Here is a 20,675-nt window from a genome sequence, read left to right as displayed (position 1 = left end):
CTTCCACACTAATGGGCAATTTTACACTTGGTGACCGTGCCCACGGGGCTGATGGCGGGTGAGGCACAGCCACGGAGTGCAGTGCGCGGAGCCTGTGGACACCAGTCGATGTTGGCATGTAATGTACACGTAGACCTCTGTGTGCATACATGTGTCGTGAATGCAAGTGTAAGCATGTCAAAGCCTTTTTTTGTTTATGATGTGTGTATTTACCAAGGCACATAGCTTCTGTCATTGAACATACTCAGCCAGTTAAAACAATAAGAGCTACTGGACGAGAAAATGTACAGGCAGTCCCGCGAGACACGAAAGCAATTCCAGATGACGCGGCGTTGGGACTGTTTGCGATTCAGCGCAAGCTGAAGGCCAGACACTGACGATTATTAATGATGTTCCTATGGAACTATACAGGCCTCCCCCAGCTATCAGAGCAACCAGTCAATGGCTCTGCTGGCGTTTCCTGATGCATTGCCGTGTGCCTGTGTGTGCATGCATGTTGTCAAATCGATGGACGTGTCAAAGCCTTATCGTTGGTAATGTGCGACAATGAAAACTTCCAACGCATGCTTGCTCTAACTTATTATAAGCAAAGTGCAAACATGTCAAAACATAGTGGGAGCACGATTTGACTACTCTACAAAACGGCAAGCAATCAAGATACAGCAAAGAAACGGTTACTCACGACGGGGGGAACAGGGCCAGAGCTAAGTGTGTGGAGGGGAGAAAAAAGAAAGGCTACACGAACACAGACTGATGGGGCGATGTGTGCTTCCTCCAAGGTCCACAGCTATATGTGAGTCTACCGTATGTTCAGATTTGCCTTCCATCTATACAGACGTGCAAAAATATCAAACGCTTGAGAAAAAACAGACACACGAAACATGCGCGCACACACATACACACACGATAAGATGTAATGGACTTGGCCTCCTGCAAACCTGTCTACCCTCCGAACCGGACTAGATCGAGCCTAACGTTCTGGTCAAATTCAGTTTAGATTGTTGGCCTTCATGATCGCGGGCTTTCTGTTGACATACGTGGCCCAGTAGCCTAAGTTGAAGATGAAGAACAGAACTGGGAAAATGATGCGCGATATCTTGTCCACTTTGCTGACGCGGTTGTAGGACTTCTTGGCCTCTGTGTAGGGGTCATCCATTTTATGCAGGTAGGGGTGTTTGACCGACGCTCCGGTGGCGCTCTTGGAAATGGTCGTCAAGCCTTGGTCTTTGGCCACGTTGATGGCATACGTGGTTCCGACAATGTTGAAGGTGTTGTTTGCCTTTTTGGACAAAGTCGCGGATTCTCTTCTCTGAAAAGGAAAAAGGCAGTAAAGTAAAGGTTGTCAGGAGCGAAGCAACGGACTCAACAATACTTCCATTTGAACTCATAAAGAGGAAATAGAAGCAACACCACGAGACACGACACACACAAGAACAAAACAAAAGCCTAACCATATCTTTAATCCTGGCCATGTTAGCCTGAAACGGTTCCTGAAAAGAAAAGTAGAAAAGAAAAAAAGTTTACCAATTATATTAAAATTACCCAACTTACAAACTCTATTCATCAGTATCTAGCTGGAAGAAGTACTTTTTTTGTTTTTTTTTTTTTGTTTTGTTAACATTTTACACTATTAATATCGGCTAATCAAATCTGCATTATACAAATCTGGACTGCAGAAAGAAAAGGCCATGATAAAAAATAATAATAATAAAAAAAAAAATCATGACAAAACGATCAGGCTGCTAAAATTAAGAGTGTACAAAATAGTCGGGTTTTGCACCATTGCAGAACCAGGCTGGACTGGCATCTGATACTGCTAGCAGTAGCAGTAGCAGCACAGAGCAGGATTACAAACAAAGCAAAATAAAAAAGTGCCTGAAAACATGTCTGACAACTTGTATCAATGGGAGCAGCCAGGCCTTCTTCAGGCAAACAGCTTGCGATAAAACAAACACGACAAAGGCTGCGTGTAACAAAGCTGGCTGGAGAGACTGCCGTCTTCTCGGTACTAGAGAGAAATCATTAGACTGTCTTTCATATTGAAATCGCGCCGGGAGACAGAGTTTTATTTGCTAAATTGGTTCTCTCAGATAGCTAAACTTGCATCACTGGAGGATCCTGTCAGCCTCACGGACGACAGCGCGGTGCACACGGTAGATGTGGGAGAACAAGTAGGGCACTAAGATTGATTACCGGACAGAGTTTTAGTTTCCTGTGTGTGTGTCTGTGCTTTGGTAATTTCCTTCACACCATCCATCCCTACCGTGGCCACTTTAAGGTCTGCAGCGAAACTAAAGCTGTGTGTGTGTGTCACGTAGCAGAGTTTCACTTTTACTGCTCCCTGTTTTCACTTTTGCTTTGAGCCCAGCTTTAATTTTTGCTCCACTTTTTCGGCTTCATTTAATTTCCCTTCCTTTTCCCTTCACTCCATCTTTTTAATTAGCATAACTAATGTCCCCTTCTCCTCTCTTCAAAATGCTTCACGGTGGATCTCTTTCGGCACACAGCTCGTCGCCGAATGTTTTGTTTGCCCTTTATCCTCAGTATTCACAGACTCACAAATGGAGGCAGAAAAAAATGGTTTTAAATGCAAAAAAAAAAAAAAAAAAGTCATGAACCGTGTGTTTGTTCAGTGTCACCGCTATGCATAAAACTCTCTCTCTCGGTGAAATAATGTTGGCACTCGGTATCACAACGACGTTATTAACTTCCTGTTAAGCTTCACACTATTGGTCCAAGGTGATGGAGGGAATATGTTTATCGTGATAAGTGCGTTTTCTCCTCAAGTGAGCAGGACAACCGGATTAGTACGATCCCTCAAGCTCCTCCGCGGTGGCACGGCAAGGCGTGCGTGGAGCGAACAAAGCTCCGAGACAGTTGATTGCTTTAAACTGAAGAATGGCGAACTACTGCCTCAGGGGTCTACTATCCTAAGTCAATTTAAACAGAGAAGAGAGAGACAAAGAGTCGCACTGATGCCCCCTGATAACCAGATAGTTCTCCACGATATTGATTCCTCCACATCCAACGCTACAGCGAGCGTCCTCCATCACAAGCGGCGGCTTACGTCAGCAGGAAAAAAAAGGGGGGGAATGACTACTGGAACATGTCATATGACCTTAATCATAGCCCCCTAAGCTCTGCAGTCTTTGGCATTATGGATGTTCTTTGCACGGTAACCTGACAAATGAGCTATGCCAAGTAATTTTCTGTTGCTATTTAGCCGGGCTGTAATGGGCAGTAATTTATATGGTCTAATTACTGGGGAAGCAGTATGTGGCATTGGGTTGTATGTGCGTTTTTATGAACCTAATATGACGCAGCTCATAATTTACTTGCGGCCAAAGATTCTTGTGCACAATTCAAAGTCATTCGGCTGGCTGCAGGCACAAATACCCCCCTCCCCTCCCCGAAATACAATGCATCTATTGACCTTGTCTTTGTTACTTCTGCAAATTGTTGCATCAGAATTTCTTTATGAGTGTGATTAAGTGTCCTGAGGGTAGCCGTGGCTCGCCGTGTCCTGCTGCGTGGAGCTCGGTGTGCGCATGTGTGCGTGTAGCCGAACCTTGTGACAGTCTGTCCCGCTCTAAGATTGGAGATGAGGTGTTGGCATATTTAATAGCCTCAAGTATGTGAGCATGTGGGCGTATGAGTGTACAGACTGTGTATAGGGAGCCACAATGTCCCCGCTCGTGTCCTCCTGCCTCAGTGTTTGTGTGTTTGAGTGGCACTTGCGCTACCAATTTTTTTGCAAATCAGGTAGTTGTAGAGGTGGCCTCGGCTTGATCTCATCACAGCAGGTTGTGTTACAGATTACCTGTCAGACGGTGTTAATTAAACATGCTTTGTAATCCCATATCAGAGAAAATGCTGGTTCTGCCAAACGCTCCCTTTCACGTGTTTATCTGTCTTGTTTCTATTTTGCCTGGTTTTGTATTTCTTGTTCCTTTGTTTCAGACTTTAAAACAAGCTTCTGCTTTTCACCGCTCATGAAAAACCACATTGTTGTACTGCAACTGGAAGAAACCCCGTACATCCAGTCATGATGGCACCAACATGCAGTCATAGGATGGTTAGTCAGATACTCATTTCATCTTGCTAAGCAGTTTAGCAGCGATATTACAAATGTTACTCCTAATTGTTGTGGCTAAACCAGGTTCACGCTGCTCCCTGGTTTCATCCCTCCCGACAATCTGAGGAGAAATTTGGTCTCAGATAATTTGGTAATGTGAGACGTTTACAGATCCTGTACTAAACTAAACAATTTCCCCTCTGGGATCAATAAAGTATTCTGATTCTGAAACTCCTGAACTGCTTCCAGACTCATCAGGGCCGCTCCGATCAATATCAAAACGTTTGCTATCTGCAAGTTAGAATATGACTGATTATCGTGCTGCCGCCAGGAGCTGTGTGCCAATCAACGCCAAACAATCTAGCTCTTGAGGCTAACGTTAGCTACAGATATTATAACTGATCTGTCACTAAAAAAAGAAAAACCCATGTTGACCACATCTTCCCAAACATTTTCTCATCCAGACTTCTACTTTGGTTCGTTTCTCACTGTAAAGTTTTATTCGTGGTACAAGTTGTTGCAGCACATGAGATCCCGTGTGGTGGAGCGCTGCTCCCCGCGGCACGACGATCTTAATAATATCCTGTAGTGCGTGATGCACCATTATTTCCAAATCATGTAGCGTGTGCATGTCTGAGATTAGAGAGGTGAATATCTAAAGTTCCTCCTCGCGTGTGTGTGAGTGATGCAACCTGATTTCAAAATCTGTGAGGATTTTAAAACCCCTGCAGTGTGAGCCCGGCTTTAGAGGAAGCTTCCCAAGCATAACCACTTCAAACAAAACAGGTGTGAAAATATTCTCATCAAAAAAAGGTAATAACAAGATGCCTCCAGAAATGGCAGTTCAACACTGTTTTTTCCACTTGAGTACATCAGACTTGCAGAGTAAAGTTTTGCTTTGCTAACACGCAGCATTAGTAACCTCCCTGTTGTTCAGTAGCTTTTTAACACTGACAAAACACGGACAGGACTGACGATGACAGGCTGGGCTTTCTAAGAAATTATTGTGTTAAAATGTCTGTCAATCGTTTGTGCTTGCAGGTGCGGATACATGTGAAACTATGATCACTCTTTGGCTCCCGCAGAGAAACTCATATACAATCAGCCGGTGCTGCCGTCTCTGCAGACGAAAACAGCACATAATATCTAACACAGTAGTGTCCAATCATGTGTCACGGAGTGCCATGAATACGTACGCTCTCATTCCAACCAAACTCCCCACCGGCTAATTTCCGTAATAAGCACACCTTCAGCCGGCGAGGGGAGAGCTAATTAGGTAGATCGCTTGTCAAACACAATGTTAGGCGACAGAAAAGGAAGAAAATGGCAAAGAAGCTCCATAACCAGCAAAGTAAATTAGTGTGCAGAGACTTGTCTACAGCTCACCATTTCAGACCTTAAAAAAGAAAGAGCCTGGGGGTGATGAAGTCATCGCTTGGTTCCGGTAGAAGGGGTGGCTGAGACCCTATCTCCGATGACAGCAGACTGTAGACTTTTCTAAAAGCCTATCTCCCGACACTTATCTTCAAATTTTTCTCCCTCTATGCTCTCTCTCTTTTCCTTTAAAAAAAAAAGGCATATGCAGTCTGATCACCTTGCTTTCCAGTAGCTCATTGTAGCAGGGAGTGCGATGGGAGTGCCACGTCTCCCTCTGTGACCCCATTCTTTTTTATCTATCATGACAACTGCATGCTCAGCATAGCCCCTGAGAACACAGTCCAGGCTGTTGCCATTAAGACGAGCCATCAAAAGAGAGAGGAGGGGGAAAAAAAAAAGAAAAGAAGGAAAAAGCAAAAACCCTCCAGTCTGCAGCAATGTAGCTCTGCAAATTATCCCCACCGACTGAGAAGTTCTGTGGCAGCAGTATGCATTTCTGCCAATCACTCCGAGGACCAAATGTCAAGCTACAAAAGAATTGGGAAGGCTGTACCGATTGTGTCAAACAGTTTGTACATTAGTAGCAGAAAATATATTTTTGTGGCACCATCTGTCACAGAAGAAATAAGTTTCTCCTTATTCTGTGGCTGGTAGGAGTGTTGCTAGCAGCGACATAGCAACAGCATTTACCTCGACGCTGTTTACCACCGGGGCGGTTTCATATGTAATGTTTAAGCTTTTTGGAGGCATCCCAGAAGGCCGTCCCTCCACTGTTAAGGCCGCTGCTAATAAATTGTCATCGATTTGGAATATAAAATGCTGGAAGAATTAGTCATTTATCTCACACTGTTTCTGCTGTTCATTATCTGCTGTTTTAATATTGTAGAAGCCCTAAGTCCATGCCAAAGGGACTTATTCCCGCCCACTCTCTTTTCCTTACCTACCTGAAACGTCTCATTTGAAGTCCAGGCTTTCCTTTTGTTACCGATTTACATAAAACTGTGTACCATGTAATGTCTGCCGAGAGGCTAGTTTGGCTCTCACAGAGAATGAGCAGCGTCTGCCATTATTTACTCACTACAGCCAGAGATATGTTTAATAAAGGCTAGATGTCTCAAGGCGGCATTTTGAACGGGATCACCCTTCGGCCATCTTGATTCAGGGCAGCTCTCTGGCAGAACCTGAAGGAAGGTGAGTGATCTGTACAAATGTAAATATTCTTATGTTGCTGAAATCTTGATGTATTTCCCAATGGTTTGGTTTCTTACAGACGTAACTAACGTGGCTACAATTCAAATTACAAAAATACAAATAAAATACAAAATAATTCAAATACATAATTATCCATAAGTACGGTGTTATAACCATAGACTGTATAAAAGATGAACGTAGCTGCCGTGACGTCACCCGTTGGTTTCTGCACTGAGAAAATGAAGCCAGGGTTTTGCTACTTCCTGGTTGACATCTTGGATTTTTGGAGCCAGTGATGCAAAAATCGTCGGAGGGGGGCAGAGCCATAGGAGCAGCGATTGGTCAGACGGATTGAGAGGCGGGCCCTCTCTGCCCGCCCACATTTACCGCCTTCTGCTCGCTTCGTCTGCATCGTCGCTGCCGACTGTCCATCAAGCCAGCCACGCCCCTTGCCCCGCAACATGTTGACGATTTTTTAAAAATTCAGTATTGATTTATTTTCAGATTGGCCACCTGATCTCTGGATTTGACCATGAAAACTAATAAGAAAACAATCCTGAGCTGTAGGAAAGCGGTATTTTGTGATCTGTGATCATCTGTGATCCAATTCATTACTATGGGAGCCAGGGCTTTTTGGAGCCAGCAGCTAGTGGACATAGTGATGCTGCAGGTTTTTGACACTTCCGGGTTGGCTTCATTTTTTAGGGCCGGTTGCTACGTCCATCTTTTATACAGTCTATGTTTATAACTACACTTCTGACGTTTATAACAAACCAAACCGTTTGAAAATCGGTGGAAAATTGAGCAAGTTATGGTTGTTTAAAAAGTGCATGCACCACTACAACACAACAGCGGACCGTGCCAAGATGGCCGCCAGTGTGGCCGTGCGACTCCATTGGCCGGCAGCACGGATGAGACATCTAGCCTTTATTATACATATCTTTGACTACAACCACTACTGCTTGGGGTGCATCCCTATACTCAGCGTTAAGGTACATAGCCAGCGATGCCTCGCTTTGGTGGCCAGCTGACTCGGAGCAGACTGACTGAAGGGAGGCCTTAAAGAGACTGAAGCTAAAATGGACCCCCAAAAATAAAATCAGAAACCTGTAAATGTGTGCATAACGCGGGTTCTTCAAGTTCATAGAGGCATATCTTTGTATGATTAACAGTTCACAAAACGTATCCTTATTGAACTTATTGCGTGTCTTTATGCAGCGTCTCGGTTTGGCCCGTCTGTTTCAGCTCCTGCCCCTCTTGTTCTGACTCGCTGGCTCGGAAGCTGCCCCTCGGCACGCTTCCGCAGTCGACGTCAACAAACGGTTGTGCGATCCCTCTTCTTTTTCCTAATTCTGTGCTCAAAACGTCAGCTTCTTAAATATATCTGAGCGTGTTCCGAGCCCAAATCCGGTCTGAAATATGCAACACCAACAACCCAGCGACCTTAGCAACAACCTTAGCAACAGAGGACGGCTGTTGGTAGGCACGCGTGAAATATCTGGAGTAGATTTGTTGGGGCGAATAGAGGAAATTTGAAACAAAGGAGGCATTCAGAGCAAAATAAAAACTGAGCTCGAGGCTGTTTTTTAAAAATTCTTTTGTCTTAAAGTTTGGCGCTTTGACCACGTATAGCATAATCATCTGACTTAACAGAATACCAATTAAGAAAACTACAAAAAGCACCATTTAAACAATATTTAAACTCAATCAGGCTCATGTGGAAACACAGATATAGATGTTTTTTTTCTGCACCATTTCAGGTTGCGCTTTAATTTTCCTCATCACTTCTCTGTGCCTGCTCTGATACCACCCCATGCTGTTTATCTCTTTTTATTTGATGTGAGTTATAAAGCGGCGCCGAAATCATAGTAAATTTAAGCACTGGGGGGGGAGTTATCATGAGAAACACATCAGGCTTTATTTATGTCAACACGTCGGTTTCAGAGAAGAGCAGCTTGTTTAGACTCGTGCAAAATGAAACCACGTTTTATTTTAAACGGGGTCAAGCACAGAAAGCGACTTGGTGCTGGAACACTCGGCGTTCCTACCTTAATGTAAATCCACTCCCTGTTTTGTATCCTTATAAACAACACACCAACAGCCCAGACAGCTGACAAATTAAAAATCTATAAGTTGTGATGTATCAGCTTCCATCCTCCCCCCATGCCCAAAAAAAAAGTAAACAGTCTGCTCAAGACGTGTAAATCTCGCCATGAGGATGCAGTTTTTTTTGGGGGGGGACAATGAGCCACACTGACTTTAGGATGGGAGCTGAACATATGCTGCCGTCGTAAATCAGGGCCAATGTCTCTGGGAGTTTACCTCTGTTTCTTCCCTCACTGTTCCGCCCCACTGTCCCTGTTCCATTTGGCTGGTAATGAATAAATAAAAGGTCTCTTTATAGTCTTTATGGAGTACTCCGGGCTGCGTTAAAGAGGGAACTTTCTATCAGTGTTTCCAAAGTGCAATTTCCCCTCATCACTCCTCCAGTGTAAAAAAAAATGACGACTTTCTGAGCAGCTTCAAGCATTTTTATAAAAAAAAAAGATAATAATCAGCAGCAAGAAAAAAGTGTTCCGAAAAAACGTTTTTGTTTCTTGCGGTGTTTGTGATCGTTATTGCTGAATCGAAAGTGCAGGCGTGACATTTCCATTAATTCTTTTTTTTTTATAATACGAAACTGTTTCAAACAAGTATTACTCACCCTTATTTCCATGCCCTCTTTTTTCCCATCCCATGCCCAGCTGCGCTTGGTGAAGTAGTTGACAGTGGCAAACTCAATCAAGGCAGAGAAGACAAAGGCATAGCACACAGCCATGAACCAGTCCATGGCGGTGGCATAGGCCACCTTAGGAAGGGAGTTTCTAGCACTGATGCTCAGGGTGGTCATGGTTAGGACAGTGGTGACCCCTGAGGACAGAATGGAAAGATCAGTAAACGAGTTCTTTTGAGGAAACACTGCAAGGAAAGTTTTTAGTTTTTTTCTTTACAACTTGAGTCAGGATTGGGTTTTGCCATCATGGCTTTCATAACCTGTAGAGATGCATCAGAAAAATAAGCTGTGCACACCTTAAAACATGCAAAATAATTATTAAAACTAATCTAAAGTATTTTTGGGGGGGCTTAAGGTCACATTTAGGTTAAAAGTTATCAACAGAACATGATGTTTTGGTCGACTGCATTGCGGAGCTTTACGTAATCGGTATGAAATCAGGAAGTTGAGGCTGATACTGCTGACACAATTCACTGATGCATAAACATTGCGAGTACAGTGGGTCAGTCTTGTAGGTTAAAACGACGAGGAACGAGCCTTCTCGGTGCACTGAACCGTTCTAAGGGATGTCTCGGGCTGCATTTTTTTGTTCCAGCCACTCTGATGCATGTGTTTCTGGCATCAATAGAAGCCCTGTCAAATGGAGTCGAAGGGTTTGAACCGTCAACAAATAATAAAAACAGTGACTTCAAGCCATTTGGAAACCACTTTGATAAGACCCAAGTTGTAAAAAAAGAAAGCTTATACACACAGACAGACACACACATGCTGTGGCCCGGCATACATTTACAGACTCGGTTGTGGGATTGTGTGCGACGGTTATCTCAGTAGAAATGTTAAATTACCCCCCTCGTGTTAAAAGTGAACAGCAGACCAAAATTAATTAATCTGGAAATGAATCCCCTGGCGTATAAATTTCGCAGATCATTTCACATTCCGGCCTTTGCAGTCAGCGTTGCTCGGAATGAAATGTGACTCGGACAATGGTCGCCCATCGGACCAGATAAAAACAATCGCTTCTCCGGCCCGTCTCATCTGATACAGGACGGATACCCGGGAGGCTTTAAATGGGGAATATCGTGTCGGAGAAGAGGGAGGTCAACTCATTTCAGTAAGTCACAGGTGAGGAATTACAGATTGTGACAAAAAGATTGATAGGTTACCGTTCGCTTTAAGGCCAGAGACTGATTGATTTTTTTCTTTTTTTCAGGTAATACATTTTGCATAACTTGAGCGTGTTCCACCGTTTAAACTCTGCGCCATGTTTCGATTTAATTATTCGTCTGTACAGAAAGTGGGTTTTATTAGCTCGGTGATTAATTGGTGTCAGGTAGGATGAGGACGACTGGGGGGTGCTCGCAGTAACAAAATGTCCTGAAATAAAATCCAGGACGTATTTAGTCATGCCTACAAAATACAACTTTAAAGCCTACCATGGAACAAAAACCAGTGCAGTTGCTGATGAACTGAAAGACCGTCATTTGGGCTGACGGTGAGAACATAGAGTACTGAACTGCTCGGAGCTGCGTCTCCCACAGTAATGTTTCAATCATTCCCTTCAGAAAACAACGCTGATTACAACGACTCTCTCCTAATGCGACGGAAATTGTTCTCCAAAAATTGAGTTTCTTACGTAACTGAAATGATTTTCGGAGCTGTGCTCGCTCGGAATTCAAAAGGTAGAGCGAGCTGTTCAGCATCTCAAGAGTCTGAACGGCTCTTCGGTTTGCACCTATCGTACAATGTATGCTGCTTCACGTACGCGTGTGCTTCGTTTTTCAAATCAAAATGCTAATTATTTAAGATGCGCAGGTGAGAGGACGCTTTTCTAGATTATGGAACACAATAGCAACAAATGAGGGGAATGGAGAATTACATTTCACGGTCGAGTATCTGGTGATCGGAGCAGACACAATGTTCTTAGCATGTATTATGTTGGACAAATTGAATGTATTGTTCACAGCACAAATAGAAAAAAAAAACATGGTCAGGTGTTACATGAGCAATGAGAATAATTGCATGTTAACCCTTTCAACACTGTAGCCCGCTATACCGGTCTGCAGCTTTTACCCCGTTCAACCCTGCAGACCACTAAACCGGTCTGCCGCTTTGATCCCGTCCACCCTGCAGACCGGTATAGCGGCTCCGGTATATGGCGACTTCCTGTTAGAGTCATTTTGATTGGCTATCAGTGGGAATCCCTGGATGTGAACAAGTGATTCAGTCATTAAATAAATTATGCAAATAGTAATAATAATAATAATTGCATGCAGGGTTCTCGCCAGCATCATGACGGAGTTTCGCTGCTGCCTGAAAAAATTTTGCTGCAAATTGGGCTGATATGTTGTTTTCGAGGGGTAGCGGCAATTATGCTAGAGAATAGCAGCGTTAGCTTAGACAAGAGCAGTGGAACTCCATCGGCGCTTGTTGTGACATATTTTCCCGTTACGCACCCTCAAAAACAACGTATTGGCCCAATTTGCAGCAAATTATTATTTTTTTTTTACGCTGCTATTCGCTAGCGTAATCGCGGCTACCCATTAGCAGCAGCAAAGACCACCCCCCTAGGAACCCTATCAAGGACCCTGGCAAACAGGCATATATATCTGGGGGGTCCGGGTGCCGACACCCCCTAGTGGTCATGGTCTGCGACTCCTCCCGGAGTGGATGGCCTCAGTTGGTAGCGTTTTCTGCAAGCCTCAGTGCCATGCCATGTCTCCCTACAGTGAGTGTGTGTCTGGGGAAGGGGGGACGGGTTTTCTTGTCTTTTTTTGTCTTTCTTTGACAATGTTTTTAATACTGTAAAGCACTTTGCGTTGCTCCATGTATGAAAAGTGCTGTATAAATAAAGTTTGATTTGATATTCCTAGTAATCAAAGCCAAAGTTACTTAGTGTTGAAAGGGTTAAATCAAATTACTATTGCGTATAAATAATACACATTACCATTTTGAAAAAGGTTTTCTCATCAAAGATTACATCTGCTTTAATGTGTTGGTGTCCTCTTGATTAACAGCAACACTGTGTACGAAGACTAACGAACGAGGATTTGATCTCCCGTCTTTTCCTTGTAACCGAACTGATCTGTGTTGTTGCACTGCTGCAAACGTGTGACCCAACTATCTTCAGCGGGATTATCCTGGCTGTTAAACTGGACGTGTCTGATTTTATCTAAATCAAGCAGCGCTCTCTGAGCACTGACGCTGAGAACGAACCAGGCTGGCTGTTGTATTGCTGTCGGATCGGTTGAGCATCCTCATCACGAGATGCGGCACCTCGTCCGTCAGCTGCTGCGCTTTTTCATATTTTCCTACTTTGTTTCTACTAATCCTTAATTAATAAGTGTTGCAGTTACAGAGGTAGGATCGCGTCAATACTGCGATAAAAGCTTTGGAAAAAATAAATTACTTTCCACGCTCATGTGCGTCCGAATGCGCCGCGCTCTGTTTTCTACATCGTTATGTTTAGAATTAGAACTTTTCATGCAGAACCGTTTTTGTTTTTCCCACTTGTTTTGCAACTTGCTGAATCATCTGACGGTGGGAACAGATGCAGCCCTCCACATTACCTTGCAGTTTAAAATCCCTCTCCACAAATGATCTGAGTCATTTATTGAATTTATTGGGTTGGATTAGAAACGTAAGCTGGCACTCACCAAACACGGTGCGCGCAGGAACCGATTCCCTGTTTAGCCAGAAGGAGACCTGAGACAGTATGACAGTCATGATGCACGGAAGGTAGGTTTGAATCACAAAATAGCCAATTTTCCTTTTCAAATGGAAATATGTTGTCATCACTACATATTCTCCTGAGGGAAAGGAGAGAAAGATAGAGACAGAGAGGGAGAGAAGGGAAGAGAACACAGGGTCATAATTAGTAATACAGCTATGCCCAGCTGGGAGCAACACAAGCTAAATTATTCCAAGATGGATTTGTTAAAGCAGGATCATTAAATGTACACTTGCATCATCAAAGTAGCTCACAAGGATCGTCTTCAGTCCCTTAGATGAGCAATTAAACCGAATGAAAACACGGAAAATGTTGGCTAAACGATACAATGCGCTTAGAGATCGTCCACAGAGATGGTGATGTGAGTTTTTCATTAAAAAAAAGGTCACATAGTTTAAACCAGAACCCATTCAGGAAGGTAAAAGTGCCATTTGAACGAATGGAATTGAATGAAGGTCGCAAACGTCAGTGTTTTTGGTACAAATCAGGTGACGCAGGTCTATTAAAGTCTTTCTGACACATGTATGGGAGATGAAACGATGTGCACCCACAATAGACACCTCATCAGCAGCAGGAACTGTTTGACAGAAAGTTCCATCGTTTCACTTAAATGCATTTGATGCAAAACCACCTTGATAACACACAAAGAAAAAGTTCATGACTAAGACCTCGTCCACACGTATCAGTGTGTCTCACAAAACCAAGATATGTTTCTACGATGTTTCCTGTCATCCACACGAAAACGCAGATTTACGGCATTCTTTCAAAAACCTCCGACCAAAGTGAAGATCTGCGAATCCTCCGTTTATGCGTCTGCATGTGGACGTCAATAACCGGGTTTTAGGTTTCGAAACGTCTCTACCTGCGACAAAACATGTTCTTTACATCACATATGTGACCTGTGTTTACATTTGGAAACAGCGTGGACGCCCTCAGAACCGTGTTGTCTCTGGTCCAGGCCCAGATACCGCTCCAAGAACACAGGCGATGGACGGCGTTAAGGACGACGTTATTTTCCGCCACCTTGCCGTTCCACGTCTGAGACATGTTCTCCGTCAGAGACACCGACGCCGGTTTTGGGTCAGACTGGGACGCACTGCCAGCTGGTGGGAGAACTTTGAGACAGAGGAATGGCGTGACAATTTCCGTACGTCCCGGTCTTTGCTCCTGTTGTCGGAGTTATTACATCCTCACGTAGAATCTGAATGTGCTGGACAACGCACTTATGCGGTTCGGTGTGGATGAATCCTTTTCTAAAAACAAGGCGATATGTATGTAGGGGGGGAGGATATTCGGTTTCACAAAAACCCTGCTACATGTGGACGAGGCCTAAATCCATGCATGCTCCAGCCTATCACATCCCTTGATAATGAAGCCAAATATTCCACTTCCTGTTGGCTTCTGTGCAGGTCTCCTGTGAGGTACTAGCTGTGGCTGCATCGCCCCTATTCACATCTGCAGCCCTCCTGCGGTGGAGGCTGCAGACTGAGGCGACTGGTGTTTGCCCCTGCGAGGTGGGTCTAATGGTTGAGAGGCACCCATGACCCTGTTTCCCACATCATCTCTATTTAAGTGACACACTCCTGGCAGCTAGCGCGGTGTGCCAACGGACTGGAGACAAGTGTTGGCTCCTTATCCAGCGATGCCCGGTCCAGGCCAGCCCCTCTGTGCCTTAACCTCAGTGCAGAAAGTTTGTTCTGCTGTTTTGTTTGAATCTGGTTGGCATCAGGATTGCCCGTAATTATTAATTTCACAAATCATGTTTTCAGGGGAGCTTGTGTCTTATTATAAGGAGTCCAGTTCCCCCTGGCTCCGCTCTACCCTGACCTGTATGTTAGAAGAAACCTTGATTTGAGGAATAAACAAACCTCCCTGAACATCATGAAGGACAGAAGCTAATCAATATCAAAATATATTCATTCACACTTCCGAACAGCTTTGTTTTTATGTAAATACTCTCCTGTAGCTGCTAAGTTGACTTTCAAAAGTTCGCTCTCCTTTGTGAGGCCTGCCTGCAAACTGTTGTCCTCCCAGAGGTTTTTCATCAGAGCCGACTTTCAAGCTAATACCAAGCCATTGATTTTTCAGACGTAGATTTTCAGTGGCATATTCCTTTAAATACGCATTTGCATTTTCCTATAGATGTCTTCGTGAAGAACCTGTACCTGCGTCACTCCAACCCCTTGATATTTGCCACTGACGGCAGCAAATGGACAAATTCGCAGTTCCCCTAAGCGCCAGCTCACATTGCCATGTCTGCAATCTGTGTTGCAAAGATATGAGAAAAACAGCCTTCCATTCCCCGAGGTGCTTTTTTCTGAGCAGATTCTGACCAGAGCTGCACTGGCTCAAATCCTCCCGTTCCCTCAGCTCACTGTAGTCCATTAGGTTTAAAAGTTTAAAGCAATGAGATTTTCTGGCGTCCATAAACCGAAAACTGTTTATGAAAAGAATCGTTTGACTCCACCTTGAGTTTCGGTTCTCGCCAGGCTTCATGTCGGCCTTTAAAACGCCGCCGCTGTTCTCTTGACTTCAGTTCAAACCACCGAACAGCACGACAATAAAGACGGGCTCGACGAAAGCATCCTCTGTAGAGTTAAACAAGCGCTATCATTTCAACAGCACGCTTTTTTTTTCTTTTTGGCTTCCGAGGAAAACAAAAAAAGCGGAGCGTGCCATCCAACAAAGTGGTTTCTAGTGTTTTGGTCTCCAAACGCAAGTGAAGTCTGACAGATGTCTGCGACTCTTCAGCTCACCTCCTGAGAGCTGCACGAGCAAACAGCTTCTACGCAGAGGTTAAATCTCTCTAAACGGGAAGCTGGTGTGGCTCAGTCGTAAGCTACGCATGCTTTCAGTGAACAACCCTACACAAGCAACCTTTTATCTTCTAGTTTTTGCAGTTATGAGTTCTTCATCCAGTCTTTCTGCACTGCTGCCTAAAGCTGATTGATGTTAGTAAGTAGTGATGCAACGCGCCTGATAGATATTTTAAAACTCTCAGTAACTCTTTTTTTAAACAGTTTTTAGTACATGACAGTTAGTCGTAAATATAATAAAAACACAGCAGTTTCTCGGAGGTGGTTGAACTCGGTTATATATCACCATACAGCTGTAGTGTACCTTGTTATTTCAGTGCTACCCGAAGCTTTAAGTCCTCCAGTGGGGAAATAACAAAAAGTGAATCGTGTGTGACAGATAAAAGGATCCCGCAACAGTTTTGAAGACGAATTTTTTTTAAGATGAAATGAATACGTAATCAAAAGCATGAGCTGGAAGATATTCCCTTTAATTTTGCGGTTATTAAAGTCGACTCTGGGCTGTAGCCCAAAAACAGACTGTAAATAAGTCTTTCACCTCTGGCACACCTCTTCATATTATCTGTGCGAATGTGCTGAATGGTTTTCCCCCGAAAAAACTGATAACAGTCATCATTTTCTCGATGGACCCAAACAACTGAAGCTGAAATCAAAATGACGCCGGAGAAAACTGCAGACTGTCGCCGTACGAGAACACGCCAGTGCCAAATGTCAACAGAACAGAGAGAAGGCAATTTAATGTACTACAAAGTATATGCAGGAAAACTAATCAGAGTTTATATTTCAAAGGTAGGAGTTCCATCCCACGACACACTCATTTTCTTTCACCGCTCGGAGTGTCCTCCAACAAAATAGAATTTGATGCGTCAAACTGCTATGAAATTTTTTCCCTGGCTGACCAGTCTCTGCACGCTGCAGGCGGCCGAGCTCAGCGCGCTGTGATGCTCGCCGTAGGCCCTAACCTTTCGCCTGTTCCAGCACACCAAATCTGATTTAATTTGAATTATATTTTATGCTTCTGGCTGGACTGAGAGTGGCGTAAAGTGTACCTGTGCTGGAACTGATGGTTTCTTTGCCAATAACGTGTCCCAGTAAGTCGTACTGGTTCAGTCTGGAACCGTCCTCCGCCACGGCGACGGACCTCTCGTCCCCCTGGGTCCACAGGTAGATCACCTCGTTGTTGGTGTAAGCATCTGGACGACAGGGAGAAGAAGAACAGCAGAAAACACACAGATTAGAAATAAGAAAGTAATGTTTTATCTTCTTATATCTGTCAATGCCAGGGGTGTCCAATCCTGGTCCTTGAGGGCCACAATCCTGCATGTTTTAGATGTTTCTCTCTTCCAACACACCTGATTCAAATGATCAAGCTCTGCAGAAGCCTGATAACGATCCTGATCATTTGAATCAGGTGTGTTGGAAGAAGGAAACATCTAAAACATGCAGGACTGTGGCCCTCGAGGACCAGGATTGGACACCCCTGGTCTATGCTGTATAGCAGACGAGCAACATCTCCTTCGGCAAGAAAGCTTCTGAAGTTTACTATTGATTTCAAGTAATAAAGGATTGAGTCATCTTAATATTGTAGTGAGAGAGTGATTCTTAGTTACACCCAGTATCGATTAGACTGATGGATTCTTAAGGCATCACATTTCCCATACTCATTGAAAATTCACTTTGTAGCCACGTTAGCATGGCTCCAAGGACGGCACCATTGGCCACCTGTGATAGATCACTTTGTAAAGACTGAAATAGATCAACAACTGTGTGCTGGACTGGAAATCTATAGATATTCATGATCCCCAGAGGTCCTAGCTGCTTTGGTATTTTCCTCCAGTGCCACCAGCAGGTTACAGTTCTTAATTATTGAGTGTGACATCTAAACATGCCAGGAGGTAGATGGGTAGATGTGATGGCAGGTTGGCAGAAAATCTGATCCGGTTCCCAGATGATGCATCATTAAGACTTGTTGAATCCTTGAGCCATTCACCGGTGATTTCATTATGTCATCAGTCTGTTCAACTCTATTTGATTTATCAGGAAAACTCATGGCATTCCCACATTAATGTACGTCCCAAGTACAGCCTGACAGAGTTGCTGTCATGGCTGTGGACTCTTAGGGTGTTCTCCAGTCCTACCCCTAACAGACCAGGATCTCATCTGTTCACTGTGAGATCGACTAATTATGATTGAACAGCTGATTGTTGTTCTCTGCTTTCTTAACCGTTTCCTTTTCTGTTACATTAGCATTCATTCTTATTGTTTTCCTGACAGTTTGAGGTGATGTGTGGCTGTCTCTTAGCTTAGCCGCTAGCTGTTAGCATAGCCTAGCCACTGTGAAAGTAGGTACTTTCCTGGTTTGTGCTTCGTGTTGAATTTTTGCAGGTTGTGTCGACTTTAGAGTGATGTAGCTGAGACCACTGCATCAGACCCATTTAAGTAGTTGATAATCGGTTATTAAAAATAGCCATTATTTGGGAAAAAATGCCACATATGGGCCCTGATTGTTAGCCGGGTTGGTAATCGGTCTAGTGACATCATGCCCTAGTTGTGCTGAATGCAACACTACATGCTTTGTAAGGGCAGCTGCAGTAAGTACTGAAAGGAAAAAGTATTTTGGAATACAGGTTTCAGACGTGGACGACTGTAGACACCATAGATGCATAGCTGTTAGTATTATACCCCTACTGGTCTGTGTGGACGACCCACGAACATGGAAGGCATAACATGGACCGGATGGAGATAGGCACTGTTTTGCAGGTAGAAGTATTCTTGCTATTGTGCTCTGTTAGACAAACTATGTAAACTAATTTCTACACTTTATAGCTGCAGTAATGTCCAATGCATACTCAGCAATACAGATACTGTTTATCTGAAATCAGCGTATTTGTATAAATGTGTTACTAACTTCTCAGTCTAGCTCTGAGTGAAGTTCCTCCTCCTCATGATCATGGTTAAACTTTGGTCCTTGAAACCGTTTGTTCTGCAGCAAGTGGCACAAATATACTTTCCAACTTGTTTGGGATCAAGGGAACTTTTACTTCAAGCCCCAGTGGTGGACTGTTTTTTTGTTTTTTTTGCTATGTTGACTGTTATCCCCTCGCATCATATTCCCAGTGCTGAGTGCAATCCTCTGAAGTTTTTCCAGGTCAGGAGAGGTGCCTAACACCTGCAGAGAACAATCACCGCTGTTTCTGCAGTGTGATTTTATATTAAACTCTGTTTTTTTTTTTGTTTTGTGACCATCTGGACCAACTTACAACTTCCAAACTTCAGAGGACAGGCGTGTGCATCCATTGGGAAATCCTCCAGGTGCATGGGGCACTCGGCATGAATGGTCAACCTGAAAGGGCAGAGGGAGAGAAAAAACACACTCAGGCTGCAGTCGGATCGAGGCAAACGCATCATGGTACGTCTCCAGAAACAAAATACAGCTCTCTAATCAGAATGTAGACACGCCGTAATATCAGGGTACACTTTAATATTTTTGAATAAAAACTAAAGGCAGAACCGACTTCTCCCTCCTCCCTCCCACCCCCGTCAGCCATAACGACAACCTCGGCTGACTGGCAAAGAAAAATCCTCCAGGGAGCACCGCAGTTTATTTCATTTGGTCAGATGGCCGAGCCACAAAAGGCGCTCTGTAAGTAAACAGTGAAATGGTGCATATTATCTCGCTCATACATGTTTAATCAACATGGGGGATTACATTTGCTGAGTTCAAACAAAACAGCAACCCATAAAACCATTCGTCAGTGGACTGAGTTCCTCATAAATGGACCACAAACTGGGTTATTGTAACTCAATTACAACATTTATAGACCATGCATCAATTCAAAACTGAGTTATATAAAAAAAAAAAAAATGGGAGTGGAATAACTGAGCAAGCGAATGCAGTTAGTTTATGTGTAATTCTCATTTCTGGAAGATGTTTGCTAAACTCAATGCAGCTGCAGTGTTTTTTTTTTTTGCTTGCATTAGATAATATTTTGTGCCTTGGTAGCATGTACAGATTTTACAAGGAACACTGATATGCTGGGATTAAACGTGTCGTGAGTGGATTCCCTGTGTGATGTTTCTCGCAGGCACAGCATTAAAACGTGTAACATCACAGACAAACTTAGTGTTTGTCAGCAGCTCTTTGTGTTGCATTTATAACAACCCTGCACATGTTTTTTTTTTCTTCCTTTTCTTTTCCCCACCCTTGTGGTTTCCTTCTGGTGCTGCCTCATTACTGATAAGTGGCTCAGTAACTACGCAAATTAATGCAATACAACATAAATCAAATGTGAGCATCGCACCGCCGCATATCATACAGCACTTAAACCAGCATCTAATTGATGGCATTCATCTCCGTTCTTAAGCTGCGCTGATGTTCTGACAAAAACAAAGGCGAAAGAAAAAGATAAACGATAACAGAATCAGAATCGCTCTGATCAGCCAGCTGTCTTTGTGCAGTGACAAAGCTTCATATCAGGTACGTTACAGTGACGATGACATCTCTGCTTGGGCGCAGCAAAGCCTTGAGAAACGTGCCGGCTTTGTAAGGCACTCACAATGACGACGCTTACACGGTCATTTTTTACAGGTGTCATGTTTGTCATATTCACAATCTTAGTTTGCTAATTAGCATTAAACATGTAGCACAGCTGAAGGTGAGAGGAATGTCATTGGAGGAGGAGTCTGGTCATAAACCAAAGTGGGGGACAAATTTGA

General features: G+C 43.7%; 1 protein-coding gene across 1 annotated transcript in view; it reads right to left on the bottom strand.

Annotated features, from left to right (window-relative positions):
• Positions 1-988: 988 nt before the first annotated feature.
• gabra3 (gamma-aminobutyric acid type A receptor subunit alpha3) overlaps positions 989-20,675 on the bottom strand; it is a 55,444-nt gene continuing 35,757 nt past the window's right edge. The window contains exons 5-10 of the mRNA XM_008290111.1: positions 19,220-19,302; positions 17,009-17,152; positions 13,070-13,222; positions 9,348-9,553; positions 1,452-1,490; positions 989-1,309 (exon numbers count right to left, since the gene is read on the bottom strand). Of these exons, the coding sequence (XP_008288333.1) occupies positions 989-1,309; positions 1,452-1,490; positions 9,348-9,553; positions 13,070-13,222; positions 17,009-17,152; positions 19,220-19,302 (946 nt within the window). The remainder of the gene's footprint in view (positions 1,310-1,451; positions 1,491-9,347; positions 9,554-13,069; positions 13,223-17,008; positions 17,153-19,219; positions 19,303-20,675) is intronic.

This window comes from Stegastes partitus, unplaced genomic scaffold, assembly GCF_000690725.1.
Source record: "Stegastes partitus isolate 25-593 unplaced genomic scaffold, Stegastes_partitus-1.0.2 Scaffold655, whole genome shotgun sequence".
Classification (NCBI taxonomy): domain Eukaryota; kingdom Metazoa; phylum Chordata; class Actinopteri; family Pomacentridae; genus Stegastes; species Stegastes partitus.
This window is presented reverse-complemented; position numbering and strand designations above follow the sequence as displayed.